Source organism: Chrysemys picta, chromosome 1 (assembly GCF_011386835.1).
Source record: "Chrysemys picta bellii isolate R12L10 chromosome 1, ASM1138683v2, whole genome shotgun sequence".
NCBI classification, from domain to species: Eukaryota; Metazoa; Chordata; order Testudines; family Emydidae; genus Chrysemys; species Chrysemys picta.
In genome coordinates, this window is record NC_088791.1 from 84,354,204 (window position 1) to 84,365,164 (window position 10,961).

The 10,961-nt window shown below is 43.0% G+C and overlaps 1 protein-coding gene across 3 annotated transcripts; it reads right to left on the reverse strand.

The window, feature by feature from the left end:
• Positions 1-397: 397 nt before the first annotated feature.
• LOC122173416 (histidine ammonia-lyase-like) lies at positions 398-10,368 on the reverse strand. 3 transcript variants are annotated; one of them, XM_065560671.1, is made up of 11 exons: positions 10,040-10,364; positions 9,166-9,226; positions 8,965-8,992; positions 8,353-8,427; positions 8,181-8,253; positions 8,020-8,086; positions 7,786-7,823; positions 7,576-7,701; positions 6,290-6,388; positions 5,653-5,814; positions 2,560-2,699 (listed from the first exon to the last, which is right to left on the reverse strand). In XM_065560671.1, the coding sequence occupies exons 1-9, from the start codon at positions 10,284-10,286 to the stop codon at positions 6,384-6,386; spliced, it is 720 nt and encodes a 239-aa protein (XP_065416743.1). In that variant the 5' UTR covers positions 10,287-10,364; the 3' UTR covers positions 2,560-2,699; positions 5,653-5,814; positions 6,290-6,383. The 3 variants fall into 3 exon arrangements, with proteins under 3 accessions (XP_065416738.1, XP_065416743.1, XP_065416754.1); XM_065560666.1 differs by lacking the exons at positions 5,653-5,814; positions 6,290-6,388 and adding an exon at positions 398-874 and having other exon boundaries at positions 10,040-10,368; XM_065560682.1 differs by lacking the exon at positions 5,653-5,814 and having other exon boundaries at positions 2,565-2,699; positions 10,040-10,365.
• Between the last annotated feature and the right edge of the window lie 593 nt (positions 10,369-10,961).

Here is a 10,961-nt window from a genome sequence, read left to right on the forward strand (position 1 = left end):
AGGGCTTGTCTGAACACAATACTCCTGGTGACAGCCAGCTGAGATGAGCCTCAAGCGCTGAAATGTAGAACAGAGAGCAGATAGGTCAGTTCTGCAGTAATTAGTGCAGCGTGCAACAGCAGGAAGAAGATTATTTGCGCTGGTTTAGTTGCCATGGAAGTGGGATGCATCTACACTGGCACTACACCAATTTAATTTCCACTGATGCAGACTTACTTTAGATAGTATCAGAGGGGTAACTGTGTTAATCTGAATCTGTAAAAAGCAACAGAGGGTCCTGTGGCACCTTTGAGACTAACAGAAGTATTGGGAGCATAAGCTTTCGTGGGTAAGAACCTCACTTCTTCAGATGCAAGTGAAGAAGTGAGGTTCTTACCCACGAAAGCTTATGCTCCCAATACTTCTGTTAGTCTCAAAGATGCCACAGGACCCTCAGTTGCTTTTTAATTTAGATAGGAATTGGGGTAATTTCCATTGATGGATGTCCAGGAAATCACTGATGGTAAAAAGTGTGTGTGTGGATGAATGGCAGTTCCCAGTGGAACTTTTATAGACAGGACCTAAGTTTTACCCTGGACTGAAGCTTTGTACACACAGCTGAGCTTCTATAAATGATTGCGGTTGAACTAAATCACATGTAAATGGGAGGTGAAATGGAAACGCCGACATACCCTTTACTGTAGAGTCTCTAATGGGTTCCCTGTAACAGATGTCTAATAACCTTCTGGAACTGGATTTAAGATAATAATTAATTCATCTCACTTTTAAAATATGGGCAACATATGCATAAAGCAACTACCAATTGGCTAGGCTTGGTTTTCATTACCTCCTTTGGTTTCAAGGTTATCGGTTTCAGGCCATGGGCTTGCAGCACCTGTAAAGCAGTTTATTGAACAGGACGTTAGTGAAAAATGCCTTTCAATACATTGATTGGACGACTGCTGATTGCATACAACCCTCTTTTTTATCTTATGCTAATGAACATTTTGGAATATTCCACAGTAAAGGGAGGGGGAAAAAGCTTTTTATGCACTAACATTTAGAACCCTGTTTTGACCTGGCTGCCTGAACTAATGCATGCTCTGTCCTGTCACATGACACACCCGGGCTTCAAGTCCAATGCTGTCATTCCCCAGGGCCAGCACAGTCTGGGACTAGGAGTGCTTGAGAGGTGGTGCAGTCGCAGCCCGTTAAGGAGCGGTGGCATTATTCCACACCATCAAGCAAAGACTCTTATGGCAAATGAAGGAGAAGTATTGCTTTGATTCTGCCTAGAATCCTACCCACTCCTCCTCAGCTGGACAGATGGTAAATCGAAAAGAGAGACCTGCTGATGACGGGGAGAAGCAGGAAGAACAATGGCAGGCAAGAGATGCTCGAGCCCCCAGAGGAGCTGCAGAAGACTTTTCCACCAACAGCAAATGCAGTTAGTGAATGGAGGAAGGATGGCTTTTGGTTAGGGCAAGTAACGGGGAATCAGTAGGGTGGGTTCAATTTCCAACTCCTCTACAGACTGCTCGACTTAAATGAGTGTATCATTAAATGAGATTAAAATCCTTAATCTCTTTGTGCCTCGGTACCTTTCTGTAAAATGGAGATAATTGCACTTCCCTATCTCACAGGGATGCTGAGAGGCTACATACTGGGGAGGTGCTCAGATACTATGTTGACGGGAGCCATGTCAGTACCTAGGCAGATGAAGAATGGAATAAGCTACCCAGGGGGGTTATGGAATCTCCATTATTCGAGAGATCCATGGCTGGATCAAACACTGAACTATTAGGGATGGAATAAATTTAAAAAAATAAATCAATTCTGCCATGGTGTAACTGGGTAGACTAAATGATGCCACAAAGATCCCTTTTAACCCAAATTAATCTATTGAAAATGTTATATGTTTAAGTCATGTGATTTCAGCTTTACTGAAGTTTATACATCTGCTTCTTGCCATTATAATACGTAACAGAAATCTTAGTAACTCCTCTCTTCTCAGGAGAGAAAATACCCTAAAAGTCTCCATTTACTTTTAGCATTTGAAACCACATCATTAATCCTCAGTTTTGTGGGATCATCTCAGGTTTGGTGGGCCAGTTCTGATGTTTGCAGGACAGAAGGTGCACTAACAAATCTTTGGAGCTGGTACAACATGACATCTTGTCCATCCATCCAGATTCGGGCACTCATCAGTGTTGGATCTTGCATCATGTTGCTTCACTGCAAGGTGACCATGTCTGTCTAGGCATTATTGATATGCCAGACATGGTGGAATCTAAACCCCAATATCATGATGCCTGGTGTTTGCTTGTTTTGTTCTATTCTTATGCCTCATTTTTCACCATGGTACCTGTCCTACAGGACAAAGTGTTGAAGTAGTGCAAAAACAAATACTTCAATCACAAGAAAGTGACACACAAAATCCAAAGGATATAAAATGTTATGAATCCATCGCATAGTTCTGATGAAAAAATTTCCCTTTGTTCTCATAATACACATAGTCTACTCAGAGCCAATTGAAGGAGACAGACAAAGAAGTCTAGTAGTCAGACACATTGATCTTACATATTTAGCATCAGCCCAGCCACACTTTGGGGACCACATCTTTCCTTCTCCTATGAACCCCAAAGCAAGATGAGAAAGAGGGGCTAAGTCTCCACTGGCTCCAACTGTCCCTTTCTCGGGGATATAGGGCAGGCAGGATGCTAGGAAGAAAGCAGAAATCAGACTTTGGTTAGAGCCTCCATCCATTCTCTCCTTGAAACAGAGACACAGGCACGTGAATCGGCCCTGGTTGTCTTGAAGTGACATACTGGAATAGCAACCAGTGAAATGGAGAAGCATCGCCCCCCTTGCAAACTGACATTTGTTAATTTTTCCTAAATTTGCTCCTGTAGTTTAAAAATAAACCAATTGTTTTTGGCTGACAAATCAAAACAAAACAAACCTGACACGGGATTAAATTTTTAGTGTAGCTTAGTCCCACAAAGGCCAAGAAACTCAAAGTTAAGGTTGAAATTCCAGCTCCAATATAGGAATGGGAGAACCTCAGCTGTGTCACTACATCTGACAACCACTGGTGGGGTCACAAGAAAGGCTCCCACTCAGCTCATCATAGCATAGAATAGAATCATAGAAATATAGGGCTGGAAGGGACCTCGAGAAGTCACCAAGTCCTGCACTGAGGCAAGACCAAGAAAATCTAAAGGGCTCAGTCCTAAGAGGACCCTTTAAAAGTAAGGTAGCCACTGAACTGTTGGCTGCCTTTGAGCAGCTGACTGGAAATCTAGGTCCAACTGCAGGTCATCACTTTGGCATCATACATTTGCAGAAAATGCAGTGCCTCAGCAAAACTGGGCTGAGTTTCAGCCTGTGATGGACACCAAGCTTATGGAAGAGGATGCAGCAGACAGCATCTTTGCTCATCCCCAAGTAGAGTAAGATTTAGCTTTAGGGGTGGGTGACGTGGCTGTCGACCCAGGGTGTCGTAGTCAGGGGGACGCTGTGGTGAAGAGGCAGGGAGCTCAGGTTCCCCCTCAGTGCCTGCAAGGTGCAGCCTGGTGTGGCAGGAGCACCTGCCTGACTGCTCCTGAGTGAAGGAGTCCTGCTCACCACCCCACCTGGTTTCCCAGCCCAGCTCCTAATCCTGCCTCCATACTCGGCGAGCTGGCAGACTCCTCCCGCCCTCCTCCCCCGCACCCTCTGGGACTGTCCCAGCCCAGCCATTACTCCTCCCATGGGCAGCCTGAATGAGAACGATGCTGCCCAATGGAAATGGGAGCTGGAAGATGCCAGCCTCTTCAGGGTTGGGAGGGGAAGGGAGCTGAAACTGTAGAGAAAGAGACAAGTAAGTCTGGGGGGTCCTGACCCCATGTCCCAGCTCCCAGGGGGCCCCTGCTGTGCCCCCATTTTCCAACACCCCCCCAGCTCCCCAGGGGTCCCTCACTGTGCCTCCACGTCCCAGCCTCCCAACTCTCAGGGGCTCCCCCTTTTTCTAGCTCATCCCAAAGGGAGGTGTCAGTGCAGGGCATTTGGGATATTTCAGGAGTGAACTTTCCACCATCACCATCAACCCTAACTACCCCCGGTGTGCTGGAGCATTTGCATTTTAACCTCCCCCACCCATAACCCACCTTCCCTGGGACTGAGAAGGGGCACATGAATATTGGGGATGCTCAGTAGTGGGGTGTGGGGAGAGATCTGCCTTTCTGAAGCCCCCATGTTACTGTCTCCCTGCAGCCCCACACAAATGAGACTCTGTACTACTCTGGTTCCCTGCCCCCATTCTGGGTCTCTCAGGTCACCATGCTCCCCTGCCACCACAGCCCTTTGGTGCCCTCCTGTCACTGCTCTTCCCCTTGGGCTGCTGACCCGTTGTGGGGAGCCCAGAGAGGCAGCAGGGGCCAGGGCAATGAGGGGGTGGATGGGGAGCCTGGGGAGGCAACGGGCCAGAGATGCCAAAATACAAGTTCAGCCAGGGAGCTATTTTCCCTAAGGCCAGCCCTGGATTTAGCCCCTAAGCTACTGCAGTTGTTAATGTTACTGACTATTTAGAGACTCAAATTTCTCAGATCAAATTAAAGCACCATTTCCCAGATCTTTGAACACTGAACCCCATTCAGGAAAATGAAAGCAATCACCCCCCCCCCCCCCCCGCCACTGTCAACACTTCCACATTTTGTAAAAAGTCCTACCCATACTCATGTATAGATCATCTGTGCCCTTCATCTCCCCACTAGTCCTGGAGGGTGCACCTCACACTTCAGGAAATGCTTATTTAGTGGCTACTTATGCACCAAGGCTAAAATGTTGGCTCCTTCAGCCCATATATACATATATGCTAGGAATGATTGGGCGTTTTCATTTAAAAAAAGAAAATCAATGGCACTGTGTGTTCTAGAAGGTACAGTAGAACCTCAGAGTTACAAACACCTTGGGAATGGAGGTTGTTCATAACTCTGAAATTTTCAAAATGGAACAAAACATTATGGGTGTTCTTTCCAAAGTTTACAACTGAACATTGACTTAATACAGTTTTGAAACTTTACTATGCAGAAGAAAAATGCTGCTTTCCCCTGCTTTTTTTTTTTTTTAGTAGTTTACATTTAACACTGGAATGGGTTACCTAGGGAGGTGGTGGAATCTCCATCCTTAGAGGTTTTTAAGGCCCGGCTTGACAAAGCCCTGGCTGGGATGATTTAGTTGGGGATTGGTCCTGCTTTGAGCAGGGGGTTGGACTAGATGACTTCCCGAGGTCCCTTCCAACCCTGATATTCTATGATTCTATGAACACAGCACTGTACTATATTTGCTGCTGCTTTTTTTTTATTTTTATTTTTTTGGTCTCTGCTGCTGCCTGACTGTGGTCTTCCTGTTCCAAATGAGGTGTGTGGTGTTCGTAACTCTGAGGTTCTACTGTACATTTCTCAGTGAAGTCACTTCAGTCTGGGATAGAAGTTTCAATTAAAAATCATCCTGAAATCCAACAATTACATTTTTTAAAAATAGCTGATAAAAACTTGACAGAACTTTGTATGTTAAATTTTAGCCCTAAGCTGTTGTCTCCAGTAGAGTTTCATAATTCCTCGGCATAGGGGTTTATAATGCAAAGGTACACAGGCCTGTTAATACAAACTGAAAAAGCAGCTATTTGTTCACCTTTGACCGAATGCCCCATCTCCTCTAAAGTCAAAGCCACCCTGTGACTTTTAGCAGCATTAAACGCCTTTGAGAATTTCCTAGCTCCTGGTGCTTCTGGGATCTACCTCAAGCCCGATCAATCCCTGAACGTGCGGAAGAGGCAAGGAGGAGTCTGTGGGACTGAGGAAAGATGGAGAGAAGGGCATAAGGTGACCAGATAGTAAGTGTGAAAAATTAGGACATTTTGGGGGGGGGAGGGCATAGTTGCGTATATAAGATAAAGTCTCTAATATGAGGACAGTGCCAATAATATCGGGACATCTGATCACCCTATGAGGGCAACAGGCAGTGTAAATTCTCTTACTTTCCCTCTGTGGACTTAGAAAACTCTGTGACTAAATTCACGTTCCTTTACTTCCCATGTCACATAATGGAAGGCAGCACAGGGTTCACCTTCCTGAGTTCGCCCTGATGTGTATAACCGTAGCGCCTCTATTAGCTTTATGTCCCCAGAGCAATGCAAAAACCTTACATTCATATAAACAGATTAAAAAAAACTAGTGAATCTTGTGCTCAGGAAAGATGATGGATTGAAAGAAAACCATCTAAACTGAAGTTTATTCACAGAATGGAGTATAATAGCAGACAGACAGACCGTGAGAGGAAGTTTGCAGTGGCTCTCTCATTGGTGGGACCATTTCTAGGAATGAAAGGTAGCTAGTTTCCAAGGTTTCAGAGTAGCAGCCGTGTTAGTCTGTATCCGCAAAAAGAAGAACAGGAGGACTTGTGGCACCTTAGAGACTAACAAATTTATTAGAGCATAAGCTTTCGTGGACTACAGCCCACTTCTTCGGATGCCCTGAACTTCCCTGCTGAGCCTGCCAGCAATGATATAAGTGGCATTAACTGTTTCGATGGTTTTGTTAACATGATTAACTGCCTACTAGCAACCAGCCTCAGGCCAGCTACTCAGTTAGGGCCCACTTCTGCAAGTCGTACTCACAGTGAATTATTCCTATGAGCCCTCCTACTGATTTCAATGGAACTACTCACATGAGTAAACATGTCTCAGTGGGACTAGTCCTGCCAACACCTATGTGATAATTTTTTCCCCAGGAAGTAGTGCCACTGAACTCAAAGACACTCACATGAGTGTTAGCCAGATCAATGAGCAACTGTTGCTGAACTGAACCCCTAACAGAAAGCCTCGCAGTTCGAGAATCAAGCCCTTAGCAGACAGGCACTCACTATGGTGATAGATGAGGTATAAATACCTAGAAAGAGTAATATTTCACGTAGGCCGCTTTTCAAAAAACTGATAAAGTCACAGCTTGCACTGACTATTAGCCTTCAGCTGCTTTTGAACTGGCAACCTAGTGTCTTCTCAGGTAATCAGCCCTGAGCAAACATTCTTAATTCTGCTTTCACTGTGTGTTAAATGCACACAATGGAGTTTATTTTCATGCCAAAGTGTTACCATAATATAATGACCCAAAAGGACAAAAGTAATACAACTGCTAAAGGTAATCTGAAGTGCTGCTTTTTTCTCCCTTCCCAAACTAACTGTTCTTCCACCACAAATTCTGGCTCGAAACTAATAAAACTATGAACACTTAATAAAAACAAATCAATAAAGAAGGTAGGGGTTGTGGTTACGACACTGGACTGGGATTTGGGAGATCTGGGTTCAATTTCTGGTTCTGTCACAACCTCCCTGGGTAATGTTGGCAAGTCAACTAAACTCTCTGTGCCTCAGTTCCCAATCTTCTGTGTGCTGTATTCCTTTGTCCCATCTCGTCTACTTAGAGTCCCTGTCCCAAGGAGTCTATCTACTTGTGCAGTGCCTAGCACAATGGGCCTGTGATCTAGGCTGCGGTCTCTAGGCACCATTGTAATATAAAGGATAAAACAGCTGTATTCATTTCTAAATATCTTTTTTACCATTAAATGCTTCAATAACTTGCTGGAGAGTTTCCAGTGAAATTCCACTGTATCCTTTTGCTAAAACATTGATCCTGAGAGCTAAAAGCATGCGAGTTCTCGCTGGGATCAAAGGCTTCCCGACACCTGCAATGACAACAATCTCAAGGTTACAACCCCCAATTCTAACAGTTGTGGAAGAGAAACAAATTTGAAATCAATTTCCACTACCTGCGGAACTTGACCAAACTAAATTCACTTGAAGTTCCCTACAAAGAAAGAAAAGTCATTTAAAAACCAACTTCCAGTGTTCAAACATAAAAAAAGTTTTTCACAAAACTGAGCAAAAAATATCCCTCTCCTTTTTGGTAGAAAAATGGACTAAAAATGTACACTGTAGAAATAATATACATCTACTTTCTATATCCATTTTCTAAATTAAAGAAGGAAACAGATACAACATACTTGAGTTTACTAGTTGGAATAATCGTTCGAGCAAACTTCCCAAAGCCAGTGTTGATTCCATAAACAACTGAAAGAAACAGATATTTCAGATAAAGAAGAGAATCTAACTAAAGTCATCTAAAACTGACAACAAAATTAAGTTGGAAAAGAAAAAAAAATACCAGTCTGTTCTTTTACAATTCTTTCAATCACTTCTCTTGATTGTCTGACTTTAGCTTCAGCTTCAGGTGTGAGCTAGAAAAACAATAGCGTCAATATCCATTCCTCTATTACTACTTAAAAAACTAACTAAATAAAAGTATTTGGAGAGTTAGATTCTTTCAAAATCTTTACCTTGATCTTATAGAGCCCCTTTCCTAAATTGACCAGGTCCTCTGGTGTTAAACTGTTCCCATCTAAATAAATATACTGCGCAAAAGAACTGCATTTTAGTGAGTGTCATGTGTATGTAAGCAATTTCTAAACAATCAAAACTAAATAAATACAGTGAAAGCTTAATAGTGAACTGGGTTACAACAGCGTTCAGCCCCATTCTCATTCATACAGTAAGACTCTCTCAGAGAAGCATTAGCAAAGAACAGCTTATTTTAGGAGAGGTAACAAGTTAAGCAGTCATCATGGATGATCCTGCAAACACTGCAGAGCAAAGTGCTTCTGCGGTAGCTTCGGTGAAGTTACCCACAGTAATAGAAAGCTCTACACTTGGTAGTAAATGTTTGCAGGAACTTACTGAGTCCTACTGAAAACAAATAGTATATGTCACAAACAGCAATTCCATTTGAAATGTTCTGTGGGCTCCCGCTCTGTGTCATGGGCAAATAAAGAAAATAGGTTTTCTTTGAATACTGCCATTTCCCCCACCATGATTTCACCCTACTTCACCTTCTAACATAAAAAAACGATTGGATTGGGGCACATCTTATTAAGATCATTATTGAGTAATACCTTTTCTGGTTCTTGATATTTGCTGTATCTGAAGCCATGTAAAGGGAAATAAAGGACATTCAAAACCCACACAAATAGCTGCTATTTAATTAGAGTTTTTGAAGGAAGCCCTTTGAAGGTGGAAAAAGTGCTAAGCATTTTCAACTTTTGCAAATCTAAGAATTGTAAAAATTAACCAAAACAATGCTCAGTAAAGGATACAAATCAACTCCTTCTAGCTTAGATGCAATGAAATCCGAAGACATTACATCTCCTTCTATAGCTACAATGAAGAATGGGAAAAACAAACAGAATGAAAACTTATTGCCCATAGTTTGTTGCTACAGAGAATTCTTCATTAGCTAGAAAAAAATCAGTGACAAGAATTCCAATTTGCAGCCAAATGTATTTAAATGTCTTAACAAACATACAGTAAAAATGTAGTGTGAAAGTGAAATGAATTATATTAAAGAAATAGAATGAATTAAAGAATGCTGTATGTACCTTTAAGTAGAAATGAGAAGTGCTGCAAGCCAGGGGGCAGGAAAGCAGACATTAACTGCTTAATGAATTGCCCCACTTAAGGGCAATTAGTGAAGCATTAGCCTTAGATCGATAAGAGTTAATAAGGTAGCAGGATATGCATATTGTGCCCCAGGCAAATTTTACAATTTTGCTCTCTCTGTCCCTTTGTTTAGTTCACACCTTTTAGCTGTATAAATAAGACTGTTTGAATCTTGCATGGGGGCTCACATTATCTGAATGTATTAGCAGAGCGCTGTGCAAATAAAACAGAGTGGTCTAACAAACTATGAGTCCTGAGTCTAACTTTGACAGTAGTTAACACACACAAAAATCCAAAACCTACAGCCAAACACTTCATATCCCACCCAACTGTATGACACAACAGATGACCTAAAAAGCCTTCTCAAAACTGAGTTTGCAATTTAGTATTTTTTCTTAAATTACTAAAAAATAAATTTAGATTTGCTATATCACAGAAATATAACATTGCAAGATAAACAGAAAATACACACTCTGGGTCTCCTAAGCAAGTGCAGTCACCATATAATTTGTCATTGCAGGGTTTGCTTACCAACTTCAACAAACTCATTGTCCTCTAGTGTGTCCTCCAAAGTATCATCATGATCCAGCAAGCCAAGGCCTTTGCACCTCCGAACACAGAATTTCACTTCTTCCACTGAGGCAAAGCCCCCATTATCAGGCTTGTTTTTCATGTAACGTCTCACAGCTTCCTTCCCCAGCCATCTCACTGTGTTAGTGCCAGTTTGGCAAGGCACTGCCAGCCATTCCCCTCGGACATGTACTGTGTACCTTGGCATACTTCTCCTCTGTCTATGGTTGTCCCTCCACTAAAGGTGGCTGTGGTGTGAATCAGCCTTGTGTTTACCACACGATAGCCTAAAGAACAGCACCTGACTGGATTCCAATGTCCCAATCAGGAAAGGGCAAAAATCCTCTCTCCACCCCCAGATCCCCGCCTTCACAAATAAGTTAGTGTATTCAACAAACTTTATCTACTAAAAAGCCAACCCTAGCAGCAAACCTGTTCCTAGACAGGAGATGTGAAACTGCTGACACAGGAGTTATCTTTTGAGATTGTGCCAAGGATGTAGCACCAGCTCCTTAAAGGTATTTAGGCGCCTCTATACCTTCGAGGGTCTGGACTGTAGAGTCTAAATCTAGCTTTAGTTTGTAGAAAAGATGGTTACTCACCTTGGTAACTGTTGTTCTTCAAGATGTGTTGCTAATATCCATTCCAATTAGGTGTGCGTGTGCCGCATGCACGATCGTCGGAAGATTTTTACCCTAGCAACACTCGGTGGGTCAGCTGAGGTGCCCCCTGGAGTGGCACCCTTATGGCACTGGATATATGCTCCAGCCACCCAACGCCCTCTCAGTTACTTCTTGACAGCTACTCCGACAGTGGGGAAGGAGGGTGGGTTTGGAATGGATATGACCAACACATCTCGAAGAACAACAGTTACAAAGGTGAG

Coding starts and splice junctions, on each gene's coding strand:
- LOC122173416 (XM_065560666.1), bottom strand. CDS start 10,286: ATGCCAAGGTACACAGTACATGTCCGAGGGGAATGGCTGGCAGTGCCT. Junction 8,993..9,165: donor AAGCTAGAAGGAGTTGATTT/GTATCCTTTACT, acceptor ACATGGCTTCAG/ATACAGCAAATATCAAGAAC. Junction 2,700..7,575: donor AGTTATTGAAGCATTTAATG/GTAAAAAAGATA, acceptor CTTTCTTCCTAG/CATCCTGCCTGCCCTATATC.